The 21,777-nt window shown below is 40.1% G+C and overlaps 1 protein-coding gene across 3 annotated transcripts; it reads left to right on the top strand.

Annotated features, from left to right (window-relative positions):
- The first annotated feature begins 267 nt into the window (after positions 1–267).
- Positions 268–21,005, top strand: LOC128371669 (HMG box transcription factor BBX). 3 transcript variants are annotated; one of them, XM_053332040.1, is made up of 16 exons: positions 268–359; positions 3,843–3,920; positions 7,429–7,600; positions 7,682–7,939; positions 9,282–9,486; positions 9,567–9,634; positions 9,826–9,900; positions 11,504–11,584; positions 12,989–13,054; positions 13,705–14,569; positions 14,671–14,803; positions 17,203–17,354; positions 17,598–17,687; positions 18,192–18,389; positions 18,818–19,010; positions 20,824–21,005. In XM_053332040.1, the coding sequence occupies exons 3-16, from the start codon at positions 7,442–7,444 to the stop codon at positions 20,900–20,902; spliced, it is 2,622 nt and encodes an 873-aa protein (XP_053188015.1). In that variant the 5' UTR covers positions 268–359; positions 3,843–3,920; positions 7,429–7,441; the 3' UTR covers positions 20,903–21,005. The 3 variants fall into 3 exon arrangements, with proteins under 3 accessions (XP_053188015.1, XP_053188016.1, XP_053188014.1); XM_053332041.1 differs by lacking the exon at positions 268–359 and adding an exon at positions 2,368–2,476 and having other exon boundaries at positions 7,685–7,939; XM_053332039.1 differs by lacking the exon at positions 268–359 and adding an exon at positions 2,368–2,476.
- Positions 21,006–21,777: the final 772 nt, after the last annotated feature.

The raw sequence follows: 21,777 nt of genomic DNA, 5'->3' as shown, positions 1-21,777 counted from the left end.
ATGTACAGGCTATACAATGTATGTAACCCACTGCCGGATGCCACAGACACACACTATGTTTCTATCAGCGTTGTGTTGTATTGTGTAGGCTAAATATACCACACGTGTCCTGAACAGTAAATTTGAGGACGTTACACTAATCTCAAAACACTGTAATAGAACGCCGCTTCTCATTGGCGAAAACTCACTGTCCGTCAAGACGAGCGTCCACTCACATGCAGCATTACATGACGGGGTGGATATTCTCAATGTGTACAGTATGCTGCAAAACTGTTGATAATTTCACGGCTAAAGCTTTCAAGCAGCTTTCTACAACAAAGTTAGCTGAGGTTACTTTTTGACTTCGTTGCTACAGACAGGTATGTACTGTTGAGCCGCCGGTAACATTTCACTAACATTTTCCTAACGTTAGTTATCACGCACACACGAACACCCAGGAAGCTTCTAACAAGTAGTCACTCAACTGAGATAAGCGGTGTTTAGTGAGTGGTTATCGGGCTTTTTTGATGCAGTCCGCAGCTTTTCATTGACCTTTGACAAGCGGACAATGCTAGAAGATAAAGTTAAGTCAGGGATGGTGTTAGCAAGGACAGGCCAGTGTGGGTTAGAGCACTTTGCAGACCGGGGGAGGGGAGGGATGTAGCTGAGAGGAGAAATTTCTCCCACCTCGAAGAAAACGAAAGTGATTTCTATTACATTATATGACTGAACAAGTTTGTATTTGTGTCAGAATTAACGCGTGTTGGTGTTATTTTTGTGGGTTGAGGTCGTTTTATGTGTCGCCTTCGCCGACGGTAACATTCATCATGTAGTGAAGTGCTGCGTTTCTCCCCTCGTCAAGCGCACGCAATTGTTAAACACCACTTCCGGTTTGAAATTGTGAACGCCAAAGTTTTGACTAACGTGTTGGAGCTTTGTTTTTTTAAATGGCCGCTAAGTTCTAAATGTAGAAGACAAAACAATGAGTTGAACGGGATGGTAATATAATATTAGAAGCACGTTCAGTAATGAAGGATTCAGTCAAATTCAACGATCACTGGAACTTCAGAAGAACATTTTTTGAAGTGATGAAATGATACACACACTATTTCATGTAAATGGGTTTGTTGGTGTTTCATATATTGCTAAAATGCATTTTAATATATCATAGCTAAAGCTGGAATTCACCAATAATTACCAGTAGCTACAAATGTGTTCATCATCAGTACAATATCTGTTCTCTGATTATAGACTCGTTATGTTTATTTGGCCATGATTACACTCTCATACTTCTATCATAATGCTCCTAATGATGATAACACCTGGATTACTTGTCAAGATATTTGCTTCTGTTACACCACTGTTTGGGATGCTTCATTTCAAAACCTTTTAGATAACAGCCCTTCAGGTACTCAACTTTAACACACATCATGTAAAGATTCAATAGTCAAGATGTTTATTATCACTCTACAAATACAATTGCATGTAACACTTTGTCTGGGATGCTCCATTACAGTAGATATAACATTTATTATTTATTATTTGGTAAAATAGTTAGGCTAATAAAAAATAAAACATGTGAAGGTGAGGTAGAAACCCACCATGGGCGTAAACCCTTACCTATAAGAGATAAAACAATAACAGTGCCATGTAAAATATCAAAATAAACCTTAACATAATGAACCTAATATTACTACAGCAGAATTTAGAAGATTCATTTTTTTTTTTTTTTTACAAAATCTGGATTATGTACTAGAATATTTTGTCATCAGAGGATTTTTGAGTTGCATTTTGTATCTGGGCAAAGAATCAGTAAGTGCACATTTCTGTCCCATCAGCATATATCGAATTGAATAATGTCCTGGATATGTATGGTACATTGGTAGGTATGTACAGGCATGGCTGGATCTACCATAAGGGCAATCTGGGCAAGTGCCCAGGGGCCCCATGAGAAAAAAGGGGCCCTAAATGTGGTCATTGTCACAAACCTTGTACATACAAAAACTAAATATGAGTTTAAATATGAGTAACAAGGTTTCCACCCAACTGCAGCGTTCTTGAATCAGAATAAAATAAAAGTTGTTTGGGGGAAGTGAGTTTCAGTGACCGGGCCCCTTGGGATACTAATGCTGTCTTGGGTAGGGGTTATTGATTAGTGTAGTTGAATAAGAATTACAAATAATACATGTTTTAAACTTTTCAGGAATGCACTATGTGTGTGGAAAAATGCATGTTAACCCTCAGCAGATAGATGAACCACACTTGTATATGTGTGTTCCTGTGTGTCGGAGTGTGTGTGTGAGCTGCCCGCTACTCTGTTTCTACTTTGGTGACAAATCGCTGTGTTTCCGGTTTGTACTCGTCTAGTTCGCGCTGACTTGACGGAGCTGTGTCGAGTAGAGCCAGTGCTGAACTGTTATGATGTGTCAATAAGTTAAAAAGGTGGACGGCACCAATGATGAGAGGCCCCCCTCGGTACTTAAGCAGGATATTAGAGGTATGTGGACTAATTGATGGGGCGTTCATGAGAGAGAACTTGTGGTTTCATTGATTTTCCGTTCAAACCCGGTCGCTGTTTTGTCAACCTCTCAGTCAGTCACTCTGAAAAATTGTTATTATCGCTGCTGGCTTGGACATGATGTCCGCCTGCTGCCTTTCCTCCTCTCACTTGTTTCCCGTCGACATTTCATTGTTAGCAGTGTTGTGGACCATACGTGCTGCTCACTGTGACTGCGTCGCTTAAATATTTCCTCACTCCTGTTAGAAATCTCCGTGTAAAATAAATGTTTCTCAGTGAGGTGGTATGACTTGCCCCCCCCTTCACCCCCCTCTCTCTTCCTATCCGCATCAAACACTAACCTGCGTTGTATGTAAACGAACAGTAGCAAAGGCTCAAACTGCTGTTTAGAGCCCAGTTGGATGTGTGACTTGTGTCAGTAGCTGTACAATAAGCGTGTGTCCTTTAGGAAAGCATTGCATGTTTAAACCGTGACACGTTCAGTTAGCAGGCTGTAGAGCTAGCAAGCTAACTAGCTACTTTTATTCCTAGTAACAGTGCTAGGAAATGGAGCTACTGCTCAGCAAAACATTGGCCACAGATGCATGTGCCTGGCCAGAAAATCCCCAGTTTAATTAATCATCGCGGATGTTTTTTCCTCGGAGTAGGAGACATTTCGACGACATTGTCGACGGAGAGTTTGACAGGCGTGAAATATCCCCACTACTGTACTGTACTTGGGTTTTCTCCTCCAAACCAAAGCAAGATGGACTCTCATTCGGATTGTCTGTCTTGTCAGAGCCCAGATCGACATTTCGCACGGAGATGAAAATGTTTGCTTAAAGCTTGGAGCACATTAGGTAGGCGAACACATCGTTTATTCGCATACGTGACGGATTTGGTGCTGTTATTGTGCGAGAAAAGCTCGATGCAGTAAGTGCAAGACTTCACTCACAAGACAGACAGTCCGATCGGGCATCAGCAGTTTTACCTGAGCACACAGCTAAACCTCTGCGCAGCAAAATACTCCCTGCAACTGGAACGATACCTGCTTAATTCAGACTGTATGATGCTGTGTGAAATGCATCCAGTGGTCGCAGGGTTTTGGCCTACATGTTTTGGTTTTGGCCACAAGGGCGGATCGACTTGACGATTGAAGTGATCAGTAATCAGATCAGACAAAATGTCCCACCGTAGTTTGAAGCTGATGTGATTTTTGTGCTATGCAGTGTCACTCACTAATGCTCTGTTAAAGTTGCTTTGCAAACATTTCTTTTTTCCTCTCCCTGCAGCTCATGTTGTTGTAAAATTGTTGCAGAGATGACAGTGTAACGCATGACTGAGAGCACTGTCTTGTATTTTATAGGTCATCGTCATTGCATGACAAAGGCTGTGGCAGATTCATCTTCATCACTCATACAGCATTTCCATAGTTTATTCTTCAGTAAGTATCCCTGTTTTACACTCCGCACTCATAAATACAAACACTGGCATCTAGTCTGGATGCTGTCCAGAGGAACACGGCCATTAAATCATTCATTCATCGATTGCTAATCTCATTTGTGTCATGTTTGTTAGACTATAACACGTGCACAAACACATTGAGAGATTCAAAAAATCACAAAAGGAAAATATACATATTGCTAATTCACATTAGTAACGCAATGTAATGTAACTGATATGTATAGACACTCTCTCTGTGTTCTGGTAGACACCTTCAATTAGATGACATGTATCAAAGTGAAAAGAAGTCAGGTGAAATGTTATTGTTCTCAACTTATTTGTGTTGTGACAGTATTCTAGCAGAATGAGTGAGAATAAGGTTCAATCCATTAGAAACTTAAGAGAGCAAAGGTCAAAAATACACGACTCATACAATAAATCCATCTGTTGTGTTGCATATTTACAAAGAAGATGTCAGTTCACCCCAAAACTTCATGTTACCCTTCCTTCTCAAATCTGGTCACATGACAGAATGAAGGAAATCTTTCACTATTGAATTGCTGGTCTGCAGCAGGTCTGTTGTGACTTTGTTCCTGTTATCTTCCTCATGAAGACAGCTGGTCAAGTAAAGCTATAGGAGAGCACACAGTCCATTCATGTGTGGACAGGTAGTTATGTACTTTGCTTTAAATTCATGAACTCATGATTTTCTGATAAACACAACAGGGGGAACAAGGGGAGTTGTGGGAAATGCCTGTATTACTACATAATATATTACGTATTGTGCTCCCAAAAATTCCCACAATGAAAAGAGAAAAGTTGTGTCTATGTGAAGTACACTACTTTTTTCTAGTGGTTTCACACTGCGGCCTTTTTTGACAGACGTGGAAATGACAGATTCCATAGCTGTCAGTGATAAGGCAAAAAAATAAAAGTATTTTGCAGTATAAGCATTCAAAAAGTCACTTTCACTCTCTGCCATTCAGTGAGGTCATATGGAAACCACCAGCTCCAGATACAGAAGGCCTTTCTCAGTCTGTGTTGTTGTCTGGACTGTCTGTGCTCTTTCACATTTATAAAACGTCATCAGTCACAGCTCGAGTACTGTTCCACCTCAAAATCCACAGCTGTGTCACAGAATCACCCCCCCCCCCCCCCCCCCACCCCACATTCACTCTTTCACTACATATTCACTACATATCACACTATCACATCAAGTTGTGGAGATGGAGGGAAATTTAAACCAGCCTCCCAACTAGTGTAGTTTTTATCCTCCTGACTAAATTCAGATATTTTTTTCAGGGGATAAACCTCAAATATGTGGTTGATTCATTGAAGGTAATGACTACTCAAAGAATGTTTTAAACATTGGAAATTTAATTCCAGGTGAAAAACAAAATTTCTTCTCAGATTTGTAAAACTATTATTTGTTTGTGCTAAATAGCTGAATAGTCTGAGATGAAGCTTTACAGCAGTACTGCCTGTAATATGTACAGCTTCCAGTATTAGAGTGAAGATAATGATTGACTGCATCTCACAGTCAATGTTTGTTTATTTCTGTTAGTGTAATTTTACCTTGAGGTGTTTTGTCACAGAATAGCTGTACTGTTGTGTTAAAGTCTAGCTTAATTACATAAGTTCCTACATTTGGACTCTACATTTAGTTCAAAACAAAAGAAAGTCCATACTTAGTGGATTCACCTTGAAAATGGTCTAATGTTCTGTTTTATGACACTGTCCAAACACACAGTTGTGGATGTATTTAAAGGTCCCAGCTTTTCCTCAAAGTTCTGATTGTCATTATGTTTTAGATCTGTCATGATAACTACTTTTGTTGGATGATTTATCGTCTCAGAAATAATCACCATAAACGATATTATTGTCATTTGAAGATCATTTGAAGTAAATGACATTAAAGCCTTTAAAAGCAGGAAACAACAACAACTATGTCACATCACAATAAAACCATATCCAAAATCTAAAACATCTATCAAATCTCACAATACCGATGTAATATGGATTTACTGCCCAGCACTAATGGAGGACACTACTTGTTTAGCCAATGTGACATGAATAGCCTCTTAGCTGCTAATGTGAAGTGTGGTGATATTGAGGTAAAAAAAAAGATCAAGTTCATGTCCATGTATAAGTTCATATATAGACATGATGATGCTGATAATTATGTTATTGTACATTATTATGACAGGCCTAATATGTTTATGATAATGTTAGATAATGTCTTACATGAAATATTGCAGTTTTAGGTTTTTAATTAAAAAAAAACAAACGTTAGTGTCATATGACTAAGTGCAGAATTTCTTAAGTTTACACCTACTGATCTTTGTTTTTATATCAGCTGAGCTCAAGATCCAGTGACAAGCATTTTAAAACTTATCATGTAGTATGGTAGAAGTAGAATACAAGTATTTGAGCTTTGCAGAAAAGCAGGACATGAATTCCCATGCTCCTGCTGCTTACATATTTTACTTTGGTAAAACATTCTTGATTTGACTCCAGCATGATCAGTACTTATAAAATGTTGTTATCTTAGTCCCAACTGCTGGAACCATACACACTTAGCTTTAAAACACTTCTCTACATTACAAGTCAAATAAAAAGGATAGAATAGCTGAAGGAAGTAAACCTCCAACCCCACCAGACTCCGCTCATCCTCTCAGCATCCTAAAACACTGGCAGACCCACAGATGTCATCTTTTTTAGTATTACTTTCTTCTTACTTTTCAAAACCTGGAGCCTATATTACCCACAATGCAGCTCGGCCACCGACAGCGTGGGGGGGTATGATGCTAGCATGTTAATGTAGTCTGGAGCTGCTGCCTCCTAGCTCCTCACCTTTTTAACAAACCTTAACCAACGCTGACTCAAGTGACATCACTCGAGGCAATTTAATAGAACGCCCTCTGGAGGCATAAAAGCATAATTGTAACTTTTTCCATGAATATACAGTAGTGTTTACACCTTTAATGTAAAAAATGAGTTTTTAAAATGTGAATTAGTTTGCTTCCATCAGGTCTCATAAATAATGCAGCTGTTGGAGTAGGAGGTGTTGTATGTATTTATGTTAATAAGGCCATGTTAGGAATCGCCTGTAGCCATGGTCACATTACCATTGGTGCAAGCAGCTGTCTTACACTAGATGTTGATTCAAATTTGTAATCAAAATATTCATCAAATATCACGACTATGTGGAGGAATATGTGGACAGGAGACACCATCCTAACCAAAAGTGGGATTTCAAAAATGAGGTCACACAGAATAAAAGTTAATTAGCTGGCAAACTGCGATTAATAATATTTATATACATTTCCAACACTACTATGAGTCATGTTATGTTCTGATCAGGTCATGCATGCTTTCAGTAAATATTAGTATACTTGTAATTACAAACAACAGATAACTAATGATACATGTTAGAATGCATGTTTTCACTGTGCATTCTTTGTGCTGTATCAGTATCTTTATGGTGTGCTTAATCTGTTGTTTTGTAGGTGCGGTAGTACCATGAAAGGTGGAGGAAGGGGTAAGGAACCGTCTGTTGCAGGGGAGGTCACTGGCAAGCGCCCCAAACGCAAATGCCTGCAGTGGCACCCACTCCTCTCCAAAAAGGCTCTGGATTTCTCTGAGGAGGAAGAGGAAGAAGATGAAGAGGAGCTGGAGAAGGTGAGTGTGTCCTCTTGTCACAGAGATGGATCATAAAACATGCTCCTGCATCACACTGAGGGTGTACACATTTGTTATTAGCAGCCGGTGCTGTGTGACCAGGACCAGGGGTCACAGGTGCAGTGTGGAAGCACAACAGAGGAAGTGGAGGAGGACTCGAACGAACAGCGGGCCAGACGACCGATGAACGCCTTCCTCCTCTTCTGCAAACGCCACCGTTCCCTGGTGAGGCAGGAGCACCCTCGTCTGGACAACCGCGGGGCCACTAAGATCCTGGCTGACTGGTGGGCAGTGCTAGAGCCCAAGGAGAAGCAGAAATACACTGACATGGCTAAAGAGGTAAGCCCACCTCCCTAATTAACACTTGCACCTTTTATTAACAGTATTTCCAGCTGTCTCTTACATTAACTTTGCTACACTTTAAAGTCTGGTACAGCTTTGGTGGATACTGTTCCTTCACTGTGATGTTTGAGCTTCACTGTGCACAATGATGTATGCGCAGAGCTGATGGAGGACAGCTTCTCTGTCAGTCATGGTCCAGTATGCAATTTGTAAAAGTGTGATGTGGAAACTTGAAGCCTAGAGAATGACTAGATGTCATTTAAAGACATTTTAATGAGGTAAATGTACTTTTTTAAATGGAAAAAACATATTAGACTCAAGTGATTATTCAAAGTATTTTTATATGACTAAAACATCGTCTAGAGGGACGTGTAAAAAGTTTACTATTCCAGCTTGATATCATATTAATAGCAATAAAAAGACAAAACAAAAGGGAAGACTAAATCTGTTTACTTGTTTCCTTACAAGAGGAAAATTAGATTTGATGGACCTAGTGCGATATTCAGTTGTTCAGTAAGCAGCTGATGATGTACAGGAGATAGACGGTGTCATTAAAATGTCAAAGCAGCTCAGTTTTTAATGTGTCCATAAACCGAACAAAGGTCCATTCTGACTGGTATTCAATGACATGTGTAAATGAAGCAGACATCTTAACTATACAGATAAATGTCTTTGGTACTCTGCTGCTTGTATTTATAATAAAAAAACAGCTTTTAACAGTTCAAGAGGTACCATGAGGATAGAAGCAATATCACATCAAACATCCTTAAACAGTTTGAAAGGCCTCAGAGAGCTATTTTCTCATCAGCCTCTTACTGTGAGTGAGGAGGTTCTGCATGCAAATTTGGTTATATCACATTTTCTCAATGGATTGAAGTGGGTGGGGCGCAGTTTGGGAAAAAAAGTGACATCACAAACCTCCATGCACCAATCAGGATCTCAGTCTCAATGAAAGGCTGTGTCTATATTCTGACTGCCATTTTAATTGACTGCCCAAAACACTACAGTTTTAAATGATGATGATTAGTATTCACTGCTCACTGTAGAGTGCATTATGAAGTGTCTGTTATAGATGTTATAGAGGGAGTGAATGACTGAGTAAGTGAGTGATTTCACACACAGGCCAAAATATGATGACAGTTGTTGTTTGCTTCTTTTTCCAGGCCACTGTCATTCAAATCTGTTTAAACCCCACCCACACAGCCCAGATGAAGCATTCATAGATAATACCTAAGGATACCTAACACAAGTTGTTGCTTAGTCAATTCATATTTAATGTAGATGTGAGACCATGTTAATGCTTTGTTTGTGACCAAATCAATTGCGGTTGTTGTTTCAGTACAAGGATGCCTTTATGAAGGCTAATCCAGGCTACAAGTGGTGTCCCACCACCAGCAAACCAGTGAAGAGCCCTTCATGTCAGCCAGTCGGCAACCCCCGCAAAAAAGTATGGTCCTTCTCTTCCAACTCATCCAAGGACTCGACCACTGCCAAAAAAGTGCCCAAAAGTGACAGCATGCCTCAGTTAAACTTTGCCATGGCAGGTGTGTATGAAACACTTCCAGACTGTTAGTTCTCTGCAGCACACAGGATTGTTTTTGTAACTGCTGTCATTCATTGTCAGATCCTACAAAGATGGGAGGCCTTAGCATGCTGCTGTTAGCCGGGGAACACGCCCTCACAAACAGAGAGGTAGGTCACGGTTGGATGCCACCCATGGGTCCATCCTTGTAATGCACCAGCTCTCCAGCAGGTGTCCTCGAAGACTACTTGCTGATATTAGTTTAATCTGTAGCACATAATACTTGTGATTTCTAGGGTGATTTTCCTTCTTTTTTTCAAATGAAACAGGTCAACTAACCCTGTATTTATTACCTCTCTAGATCCCTTCCAGCACTAAGCCTAGTTTACCAGACACAGCCAGTGAAGGGAACTCCTTTCCAGATGATAAAGTAGAGGTATGTTCTGTATATACTTTACACCAGAGGGCTGTTTGATGAATAAGGCACAGAAAACAGAGCTTGTTGTGAAAGCCTGAGAAACTGGAACCAGGATGAATCTGTTTCATAGAGCAGACTAATTCATGTCTGTTTTATATCTAGACTTTAACACAGGCATCAAACACTGAAGAAAACTGACATTCAAAGACTTAACTGTGAGGTTCATGAGGTACACATATTAAACAGAATATGAAGAACAACATATCAAAGCTAAAATAAAACTGCAATAAATTGAGCATAAGAGAACTTTTGGTAGCATGTTGTAGAACAACTGTGAGCTCAGACTCTGATACAAGCTGATGTGTACTGGTCACTTTGTTCACTCACTTTATGTTATAGCAAGTAATAGAAAATAAATCCTGTCTTATTCTTTATCAGTTGGATTATGTTACAAGTGACATCAAAACCTCTATTTGGTGAACATACTGTTTAAATTACATTTGTTTGATTATTTAAGAGGCATTTAAAGAAAACAAATTATGAAAAGGTGCTTTATTATGAGGCTATAGCCATAAGAAATATGTAGATAAACTCATTTGTAATTGCAGTGTGTTTAAAAGAACACATGTTGACTGGAATACTGTGCAGATACAATGTGATACATTTTTGTACTGCAAACTTGAGTCATGTTCACAAATGCAGCAGTACAGAGGAACCTTCAACTTGGAACTTTTTAGAAAGCCCTGTGTTTTAGTCCTACAGATTCATTGTAGCACTGTTTAAGCCTGAGTTGAAGCTAATGCTGAGAACTAGCCTAACCAGGACCAGGCCAGTCTGGAGGGATAGGTTGCTATGGTTACTTAAAGCTGCAGTTGGTAAATCTTATAAAAGTAAATTTTGTCATATTTGCTAAGACTGTCATTATGTAAAGACAGCATTACATGAAACTAGTCATCTGTAAAAAAAACAAAAAAAAAACAGGCTCATTTAGCCCCGCCTACTGCTCCTACTGCAAATAGCCAGAATCCACCGCAACCGGACAAAAAGAACCAATCAGAGCCAGGATTGTGTCTGATGGAGTGTCTGACAGCTGTCAATCACTGCTCACGCACAGGCCCCTCCCCCTTCCTCCTCAGCTCGGTCAAGCTCATATCTCCGAGAACGTAGAGAAAGTAATGGTCACACATCAGCCTCCTCTGGGGGAGGGTCTTTGGAGGCAGGGCAGGAGTGCGGCAGAGAGGGAGGGGGAGGGGGAGGGATCTGAAAGTTGTACTTCTTCAAATTTGATGCTAAGTCCTCTCTCTCCTAAAAGTTACCAACTGCAGCTTTAAGTCAGACTTATTTAAACCTCCTTATAAGAAACAGATTTTCCTGAAAATAAATCTTGTTAAACTGGTAATCTTGTTTCATGAAACTACCCCTGATACTTCACAACATACTACATTTTGGTATAAAAATATCACACTTTTATTCTTGTGTGCTTTCATCAGTTTCTCCAGGATTGTTGGTTTGAATATTGATAGGCTGAGCCCACTTGGCACTGATTATATGTGATTGTATGAATGTAATACCTGACTGCAGAAGTGAGTAGTTTTTGTTCACCTTTTTCTTCAATCTACAGATTTTGTCTGGGACAATACTGAACAGAGTGCCTGACATCACTGAAAGCAGGGTCACATCTGCCCTTTCCCCACTGGCAGAGGTATGACTCAATCATTATTATCACATGCTTATGAATGATATACCAGTGAGTTGTTTACATTTCAAGATTATATCAAACCTACAACAACAGTATATTCAGGGCTCAAACTGTTGTCAAACCATTACTATCATATGTTGCCCAATATCTATAGAAATACTTTGATGGTACATGTTATTCTGTATATCCACTAGTAGCACCATCCTCAATATCAACATTCTCTTTATACCAGATTTAAGAGGTAAAACCCTGACTGAGGTAATATTAGACCACAGACAAAATAATCTGGAAGTACAGTAGTAATTGTGACAGCACCCATTGGTTTGTGGACTGCTGTTTTGAAGCCTGGAATCTGGCCATTTGACCATTGCTATATTAGATATGATCGATGCCATCTTTGATTTTTGGAGCCAGAAGTGACCATATTTGGATGACAAGGTGAAGCTGACCCTTAACGCTAGCTGCTAGTTTGGTTTGCATGGTGCATATGCAGTCAGCAGCTGTGAAAATGCCAATACTAATGCTAATGTTTGCTCATGAAAACAGGCTTAAAACCATTCAAACAAAATGTATTTCCCAGAAAAACTGCACATCTGACTCCTTAGAGGGTCTTTTAGTACAACTAAATGCTGAACCAGAGTTTTGTAGTCGATCAGAGAAGACTTAAAAATAAAAAACCAGCGATGGAGACCATAAAGTCACAATCATTTTCTCATGGACCCTCCAGTCACACTTGTTTTTGCTACCAGTGGAGTCACCCCCTGTTGTCCAATAGAAGAGAATACAATAGAATAGAACTTTATTGTCTGCCATGGTGGAAAATGATCTTTGGTTCACCAATAACAGACATACAGCAGACAGAACTGACATATGATCCATAGAATCCATAAACTCCATAAAATCATTCCTAAAATACATTACAAATAATAATATAATAATGCATAGTGCATATCAGTTCCTGTGTGCGTATTGATCATGTGAAAGTGTTTAAAATATGAATTGCACTTGGGATAAAATACTACAAAAGCTCAAATTGGCCAGAGAGAGGATGAGAGCTGTCAATGAACAGTTGGCTCAAAGGATGCAGGCTTAAGGCAGTAAGGCATTGGCTTCACTTTTCAGACCTGGAACTATCCACTTGCATTAGACTAGAGATTTGTGTGGCTCTAAAAAATGAAAATGCCAACAAACTGAATTTGTAAAATGACATTAACAAAGGAACAGAATTTGATGTGATTGGCAGATACCCAATCCACCTAATAAGGTATCAATGCCAATACCAACCCCAGCGAAATGCATCAGTGCATCACTACAAAGAGTAACAACAAACACAGCCATGTTTGTTGTAGAAAGTAAATATGAGGATGTTAGCAGAAGGTGATAAAGCATGTTGTTGTATGTTGACAGTCATCTGTATCTGCGGCACCTGAAGGAAAACCATGCAGACAGTCTGCTCTCTTCCAGCTGGCTGAGGTGAGTCTGCACACACTGAACCTGATGTTTATATAACTCACATTCAGCTAATAACTGCTGGAAACATCTATTGTACCTGACTGGACAGTAGCATCAGTTATCTTTACAGTTACACAATGAAACATTGTAATAGTGTGACTAACTATTCGCCACTTCTCTTGCCTATTTACCTTTTGTTCTTTTTATTTAGCTTAATTTTAGTCTAGTCTTAGTTTTTAAAATCTTTTTTAATTCTATATGTCGTGTGCATCTTTTTGTCATGTGTTTGTTGTGTGTGATATTGTCGTGTAAGGAAGAGCAGCAAAGTAAACATTTCATTGCATTGTCTGATCGTGTGTTTTTTTAAAAATATTTTTTATTTAGTATTTTCAATTTAAGGAAAAGGTCGACAACAGGCAAGGAAAAAACAAACAAACAGACAAACATGGGGGCTCATCAGTTGATGATATTAGATGTAATGTCCAATGTCCTTAATTATTAATGTGTAGTGTCCTCTTTTTGATAAAAGCAGTCCATTTCTCCCATTTCCTGGGACATATTAAACATATTTCCTTCACTCTGTCCATCCACTGATTAAGGCTTAGAGACTCAGTTTGGTCCGTGTTTTTTAATATGCATATGACAATAAACTTGACCTATTGTTTGTTCAGATGTGTTTAGCGTCTGAAGCTGGAAAGATGGACACGGTGGTGTCTCAGCCAGAGGACAGCTCCTCTTCAGCCTCTCTCCAGCAAACTACAGTCAAGCCTGAGATCAAGGAGGAGAAAGAGAAAACAGAAACAGACGACTGTCCTCCCTCCTCTCACACTGCGGCCCTCTTACCTTCGCTCTCCTCTGTCACTTCTACCTCCACTGACGCCATTCCCCCACAACTCAGCAGCCAAAATGCACGTGTCAAAAAGAAGAGCAAGAAAAAAGAGACGAGCAAGTCAAACGACAACGAAGAAACCCCTTGTTCAGCAAAGAAGATCATGAAGAAGTGCGACCCCGCTGAATCAAACATGGACAGTGTCTTCAGTACGATCGAGGCTGTGGCCAAGGGTGTCTGGAAGGACACGGAGGAGAAGCCCAAGAAGAAGATCCAGAGCAGTCCTGCCGTCGCCTGTGGAAACTCTGGTTTGCCCAAAAAGAAGAGCAAGCCCAAAGTCAAGACCTGTGTGAAAGAAAAAGAGGAGGTGATGGATGAGAGCAGTGAGCAGTGTGGGCAGCACAGCTCCTCTGAGGTGGAGATGAAGGAAGAGATGACTGACGTTAGCCCCAAGACAGAAGTAGAAGAAACAAGTATAGAAAGCACAGAACTTCATGGCAGCATGGCAGAACCCCAAAGCCCCCCGGGCAGCCCTTCACCCACTAAGCTCAGAGAGGAGGACAAGGGGAAGGAGCGGTCGAGCGAAGCGGAGTGCAGCGCAGAGAGCCGTGGCTCCAGGAAGTCAGAGAGGAGCTGCAAAGGCGCCTTGTACAAGACCCTGGTTTCTGAAGGGATGCTGACATCACTGAGAGCCAATATTGACAGAGGTATCAATCATCCTCAATCAAAGACTTGACCAATACACAATCCAGTTCATGTAATGTAGTGAATGAATGTATCTGAATGATATTGTTTGCTGTGTGTGAAGGTAAAAGAGGTGCTCTCCGTGCCTCTGATCACGATGCAAACTGGAGTGATGACAGCTGGACGGTTGCTCAGATGGGACCTAATAACCCCAAGAAGCTGAAAAAGTCCAAGTCCAAAGATGAATCTTCACAGGGGTGAGTCATATCTCCTCTTATTACTGTGTAGCATAGAGTACAGTCATTTTCCAGTGGAATGATAGAATGGGTTATTTTTAGTTCAGCTTCTTTTTTTAATTTTTACCCAACCAGTCAATAATCACATTCCTTTGATTTATAAAGCTCCATGTCCAGTTCTTCTATCAATTGTGGCTTTTTATAGTATGGGTCATAATTAGGGCCTGATCAATACTGAATTATAGGGGCCGATGCTAATAAAAATATTGGGGTAAAAATTCTGATACCGATACCAAACGTTATTTTGTTTTTGCAATTATCACTTAAATGCGGTTATCAAACACTTGTGACAAGGATATGTAATGGAAGCCACTTGATTTAAGAAAAAGGGTCAAATATACATCAAATACTGACTATATAACTTTAAATATGGACTGACTGATATATCTGTCAGGCTCTAGTCATAATAACTTTGCACTCACAACCTGCGTTATAGAGATTTGAGAAATGTAACTTTGGCAAAACAACATACTATACTGTGTTATTTTAGCCACTAAGAGTAAAGTGAGATGTCATGAACAGTATTATTGATCAGTCAACTTGATCCAAAGTTGATTAAACAGCTGAAAGCTAAATGAAATCTCTCCTCAGTACTCAGCAGGTCGCTTATTCCTGCGTCTTGGAGAAGTTTCCACAGTTCTTCTTCTGTGGATTTAGACATCTCAGCTGCTTCTGTCTCTTCATGTGATCTCAGACTGACTCCATGATGTTGACATCACACTGTTTGGGCTTGTTGTCATGCTGCATAATAAATGCGGGACCAATCAGATGCCTCCCTGATGGTGTTGCTTAATGGAGAAGAATCTAAACATCTAAAGGGCCTAAAACCTTTGCACAGTACTGTATATTGGGGCAAGCAGCCTACTACAGCTTTGTAAATACACTTGAGTATTACAGAAAACAAAGGTAAACACGAACTGACTGCACAGAGATATACTTTTGGAAAAACAGCTGGATAACCAAACTGCATAACCGTGCCTGTTCACCTTACACAATAACTAATGTTTCTGTTTCATATATAGCAGGATTTCACCCTGCTGTTTGTTTGTTGTTGCTACAGCTAACAGTCAGAATGGCCACAGTTCTAACAGATAGACCCAGGCTGAAAAACAACTGAATTTCCTTTTAATTAATTCATGTGCTAGTCAGTGATTTTAATCAAATCACATGTTTATACACATTCAAATATAATTACACCACAATAACTTAGTTGTTGTCCTCCTGCAATTGAAGACCTGTATGGAGAAACACATATTTTGGAAGTGTTACTCTGAGTCTTCATGCATAGAGCTGTGCTTCCTGTCCTGAGCTCACTCAGCTCAAATGAGGAAGTACAAAATGATTTTGATACAATAGATTGACACCAACTATTTACAGTAAGTGTCACCCTGCAGAAATCTTGCTGTAAATCCACATCTTACTGTAGAAGCATGACAGGTATTCAGAAAGGGCTAATACCAAATACTATACCTGTTATTATAATAATAATTATATGAAATCATTTTAGAAGCCAGCTGTTGATAGAATATCCCTGAATACAGACTCAGCTCATGTAGTGTACCAGTGGCTAACATGCTGTCTGAAAGGATGGATTTCATTACCGAGCAGCATCTGTAACATCTGTCCTGTCTTTAGTGACACCTGAAGCTGCTGACATCATAATGTTTAATCATTACTGATGATTAAATCAGGTCAAATGACAAATGGAGACTATGCTGCACACATTCAGTAATAATCTAATAATAATAATAATGTTTGCGTTGAGTGAGGAGGAGGAGGAAGAGGAGGGGACTGGGCCAGGCTGCATTACTGATGGATTGAGGGAAATATCCATCTTCAGGGTTGGCCCTTTATAGATCATTTATTTTATTAGAGGTTATCAAATTACAACAAAGTTAAGCATCATGTTTAATATTTATACAGTACACAGACACTCTTACATATCAGATGTGACTGATCCCTGACCAATCACTGATCACTGAATTCTTTCTCCCTGATCTAATGGTGAATACATTTTTAGACACATTTCTTCCACTCCAAGCTTCTCTCTTTAATGTTTCTTGTTCCTGAAAGTATTTATGGCAGCGAAACCTTCAATTCTCCACTGATTCCTCTATTTGACAGAGCACACATAATCATAATGAGGGATGTTTGTTCCACGCATCACACTACTAGCTTACTCAAGTCTTGATTGGCTTCCTGCTTGTGCCGATATTCAACAGTGTGTGCAAGGGGAAAGGGCTCAACAATGATCGAGGTCTTACTGTTGAGCTACTGTTGAAACTGCTTTCACATCTGATTTGTTTTCTGATGAAATGATTTTATGCTCAGTTATATAAACTGTGAACTTCACTCATCAGCCTAGGGAAACTGGAGGAAGAGTTTGAAAAGAAGTTTAACAGCCTACCACAGTATAGCCCAATGACATTTGATAAGAAGGGGACCGCTGTCTCAAAGAAGAAGAAGACGGACAGCTCCTCTGTTCAAGAGGACGCCTCCAAAACCTGCAAAGGTGAGAATAAAAACACAATGAGCTTTTTTTTTCTCTTTTCTTCCAGTGAATAAACACAATGACTGTTGTTTAATATCCTCTCATCTCATCCATAGTACCACACTGCACCTGTTTATAGAAGCATGTTGGCACTTGTGTTGTTCAGAATCGGTTCTCTCTTGTTAAAACCAAAAAACATTATGGACTCCATAACATAGCATTTCCATGCTCTTTTTTTTCTTTGTTCTTTTTTTGCTATATCAGGGCCATCTCCATCTCAGAAAAAGACTTCATTCCACAAGATTGTTAGGAAGCACAAACAAAAAAAGGAGAAACCAGGTGCAGTGGAAAAAGGTGAACTAGAATGTTGATGTTTGTGCATTATGTAGCAGGGACGTGTTAATCCTGATTACATCCAGTGCTCTCATAACCAACATGTTGCACTTATACATCTGAAACAAAAGAGATGAAAATGTTCTTCAGACACATTCACTCATTTTGAATGGCAACATTTTACCGTTAACATAAAACTTTTTAATGCCATTATTAAGAGTAAACAAAGCTAATATATGGACTACATCCACATATACACATCCAAATGAAATGATGTATGCATAAGAAATATTCATGTGCATATAATACACTTTCATGTGGTTAAATCACACATTAATACTAAACAAATCAATTCAAAGCTTATGTGTGTGTAACTTAGCTTCTTGTTAAGAGGACTGAAACATAGTTGTGCCATTAGTTTCCATTTCTGCCTTTTGTACCAGACTCAGATCTACATTCTATATTTGACTCAACAGTAGCGTTCCTTGTTTGAAATCTTCCTCTGATGAACCTTTTCGTCCACAGCAGTGGGACAGAGTGATTCCACCATGCCGGACTCAGCTTCAAAAGCCAAATCATGTGCCCCCATTGCCATAATGTGCCCAGATGTCCAGGGCACCACTAGTATGGAGATGCTAGTTGGTAGCCAGAAGAGGAAGGCTAGGAAGACCAAGATCACACACTTGGTGCGCACAGCTGATGGCAGCGTGTCTCCAGCCGAGGGTGAGTGCAGCTTCCCACTCTCCGAAACTTCTAAACTCGACATCTTAACAAAGATCAGCTTCTCGTTTCACGTGAGAAACACAGGAGAAAATATTGTTGCCTCCATTTCAGCAGTCACTCTTCCTTTTTTGAGCTTAGCTGTGTTTTATGGACTAGAACTGAGAAGAAATACCTCAGACCTCTTCAATATAAAAGCCACAGGTTTTGTTAATGTTACAAGACATTAGAATTTAGTTTAGAAAGTTGTTAATATAGAGACTCTTGAAAGAATGTTCATTTGTTCAAATGTTGTTTTCAGTGAAATTAACATTTTAAGTTTAAGTTTCATTGATCTGAAAAATAAATGCAAATGAAATGCTCTGCTATCAGAATTTTAGTCATGTTGCTGAGACTTTTTCTTTTCTTTTCTTTTCTTTTCTTTTTTACAGAGGACAAAATGAGGGACCTCAACCAGGAACAGGAGAAGAAGCCATTACCCCAACAGAATTTATGCAATGAAAAAGGGTGCTACAGTAATCCCACAGCAGAGGAGGCAGAGAGGAGCAGCGTACCACAGGAGCTACCTGCTTTCTTCAGCCTGGCAGCCCTCGCTGAGGTGGCAGCCATGGAGAACGCTCACAGGTACACACAGCCCTTTGTTATAGTAAATTGTATTTTTGGGCTTATTTTGTGCCAATTAACAATATGATAGGTGAGTTCTAAACAAAAAGTAGAATATATTACAGGCTTATAGTTTGGAACAGTTTTTCTCCCAAGCACAGACTGTATCTTATTATATGGACTGATGATACTTGCCTGTCCATGAAACTATCCAACACTTGTTATTCAGAAACCATCAGCTGCCTGTGTTATGTTACATCTCATATACTCTAAACTGGCTCTCATGCAAGAACCACACATACAAACACATTTGGTCACATTGGTCCTCCTGCTCATACCTGGCATTACAATGTGTCATGTGTGATCTGATCGCTTAGATTCAAAGGTGATCTGGCCACATTCTTTGAGCAGTGTGTGTTTGCAAATAATCCAATCAAGCCACACAGTTTTGTCTTCTTCTTTTAATTTCGGGCAGACAAGACACAGGAGGTGCATTGCTGCCTCCTGCTGTTAAAAAGTAACAGCGCTTTGCAAACAGAAATGATGGAAGTGTTTATTTGCATGTGGAGCGGATAACTGAGATCCAATCACAAGTGTTCACTGGAGATGCATTCTAATGTCAGGTGTGAACTGATAGAGTTAGAGCTTGTGATCCAGTCATTAGAGCATAGTTAATACCTGCTAACAGCTGGAATAGAAAGTATAGCTCGATCACCTGACAGAAAAAGTAAGAATACACAAATGTGTCAGTTCCCATCATGCACTCCCCTATATAGCATCATCTTAAAGGCCATCCCATACAGGTCATCTCACTGATTTAGGCTGATCATGGCTTTTCACGTCCACTGTTCAACTATACATAATAATGAGCAGCTGAGTGGGAAAAGTTGTCCATGTCAGTTCAGCGTTGGTATGATAGATGTGTGGAATATTTCATGATATCTCCCACTTAATAGAAACACTTCCACATGTGTCAGCAAAACAGATGTGAGGAAAACAAAAAAATGAAAGCTGATATTACACACAGATACACAAATACAATAGAAATGAGATTGAAATGGTTTTGACAGTGTTCACGCCTGCTTTCATTTGTTCCAAAAACAGCCAGAAATATGTCGACACTGTCATTTCAGCCGACTGTCAGATTATCTGCAGCTACACAATTTATACACTATTACACACGTGAATGCATGTGAGACATGAACATGGGAATCTTCTTGTTAGGTCTGTGTGGGTGTGTTCAGGGTATGTCACCTATTAGATTTTTTTGCACCTTTAGGGAGGGACAAATGACATTCTGATTAGCTGACGGAATGCAGAGAGCTCATGGAGTTTAATCAGCCAAAATAAGTGAAAACACCTGTGAGGGTGTTGAGGCCTTTTAAGTAAACAGTCTGACATAATGCTGCGTTCCATTTACCTAGGAAGTTGGGAGTCGGAGCTGGGAAATGATGAAAACCTGGCTAGTACAGTACCATTGATAGAAATGCTAATAAACGGGATATTACTACAACTTTCACACTGATGATACACACAGCAGTCATCTTGGATTTTAAGGTCCGGGCTGGTGAGGTTCTTATGGCATTCCAGGTCAAAAATCTGACTTCAGGAGTCATTCCAGTTGAAATTTCCAACTGGGAACTTGAAAATTCCAATTTCTGAGTACAAATGGAACGCACCATAAAACACAGCAGACACACTACACAAAAAAAAAAAAAAAAAAAAAAAAAAAGCCTTGTGCTGGTTTCTCATGTGCTCTGATTTCAAAAAGACAGGCTGTTTGTAAAGTAGCAGGTGAATCCAGTTTGAGTGTGATGTGCTGTCCTGTTTTCAGAGGGCAGAGAGGCCTGGCTGACAGTCAGAAGAAAGAGCTCGCCCAGACTCAAGTCCTCATCTCCTGCGCTGATCAGTGAGACTCTGCTGCTGCTGCTGTTAGGAGAAGCCACAACACGGACACTGGCAGTGGAGCTTTACTTTCCTCAGCGGGGGGGGAGGGGAGCGAGCCCCACTCTGACGGGAGACTTGATCAGGAAGCTTTGGACAGACTCCACCTTTTCCCCCCCTGTGTGGCGAATTTGCTTGAGCTCGGGTTCACGGTGGGGGGAAAGAGACCCTCTCCTCCTCCTCCTCCTCCTCCTCTTCCTCCTCCTACTCCTCTTCCTCCTCCCTGCTCCTCGCTATCTCAGTGTTTCCCCCTGAAGCCTTCCTTTTGGTTAGAGGGAGGATGCCTTTCTGAACTCCTCTCAACCCCCCTCTTAGATGCTCAGTTAGGGCCTGTGGAAGAACCACGCTGTCCCCCTCCTCCCCCCCAGTGCATGGGTTCCTTTAGAGATGATTGTCATGGGTTTATCGTACAATGTTTTGTCAAATAGAGGCCGTTTTTTAAGGTCAAGTCTTGCAATTTAAAAAAAAGAGCATTTTAGGTAGGGAAGAACCCCAAACAACTGCATTGGTTTTCTAGACAAACACAGCTTTCTGTCACCTTTTTACCTCACACACACACCTACTGAAGAGTTCCCTCCACCTCTGGTAGAATACCTCTGTATTTGAATAGCTCTTATCCCTTCCACTCCTTCCAGCTTCAACCCAAAATGACTTTAACCAGGGTAAAAATGATCATGATGGATATACTTCCATTACCAACTTACTGCTTAGTGTTTCCCTGTGGTACACGAAATGTGGTGTACTCAGACTATGAAGAAAACCACGGTTGAGTATTTGATATGTACGTTAAGATGAAGCTACTGTAAAACAGTATGTGGTAGCTACAAATAATCATGTTTAGACT

This window comes from Scomber japonicus, chromosome 13 (assembly GCF_027409825.1).
Source record: "Scomber japonicus isolate fScoJap1 chromosome 13, fScoJap1.pri, whole genome shotgun sequence".
NCBI classification, from domain to species: Eukaryota; Metazoa; Chordata; class Actinopteri; order Scombriformes; family Scombridae; genus Scomber; species Scomber japonicus.
Note: the sequence above shows the minus strand (reverse complement) of the source record. Positions and strands in the feature narration are given on the sequence as shown.

Bases quoted from the DNA above. Each gene is read 5' to 3' on its own strand.
- LOC128371669 (XM_053332040.1), top strand. From the start codon at position 7,442: ATGAAAGGTGGAGGAAGGGGTAAGGAACCGTCTGTTGCAGGGGAGGTC. The intron at 7,940-9,281 runs GTAAGCCCACCT...TTGTTGTTTCAG, and splicing joins ACACTGACATGGCTAAAGAG to TACAAGGATGCCTTTATGAA. The intron at 18,390-18,817 runs GTGAGTGCAGCT...TCTTTTTTACAG, and splicing joins CAGCGTGTCTCCAGCCGAGG to AGGACAAAATGAGGGACCTC.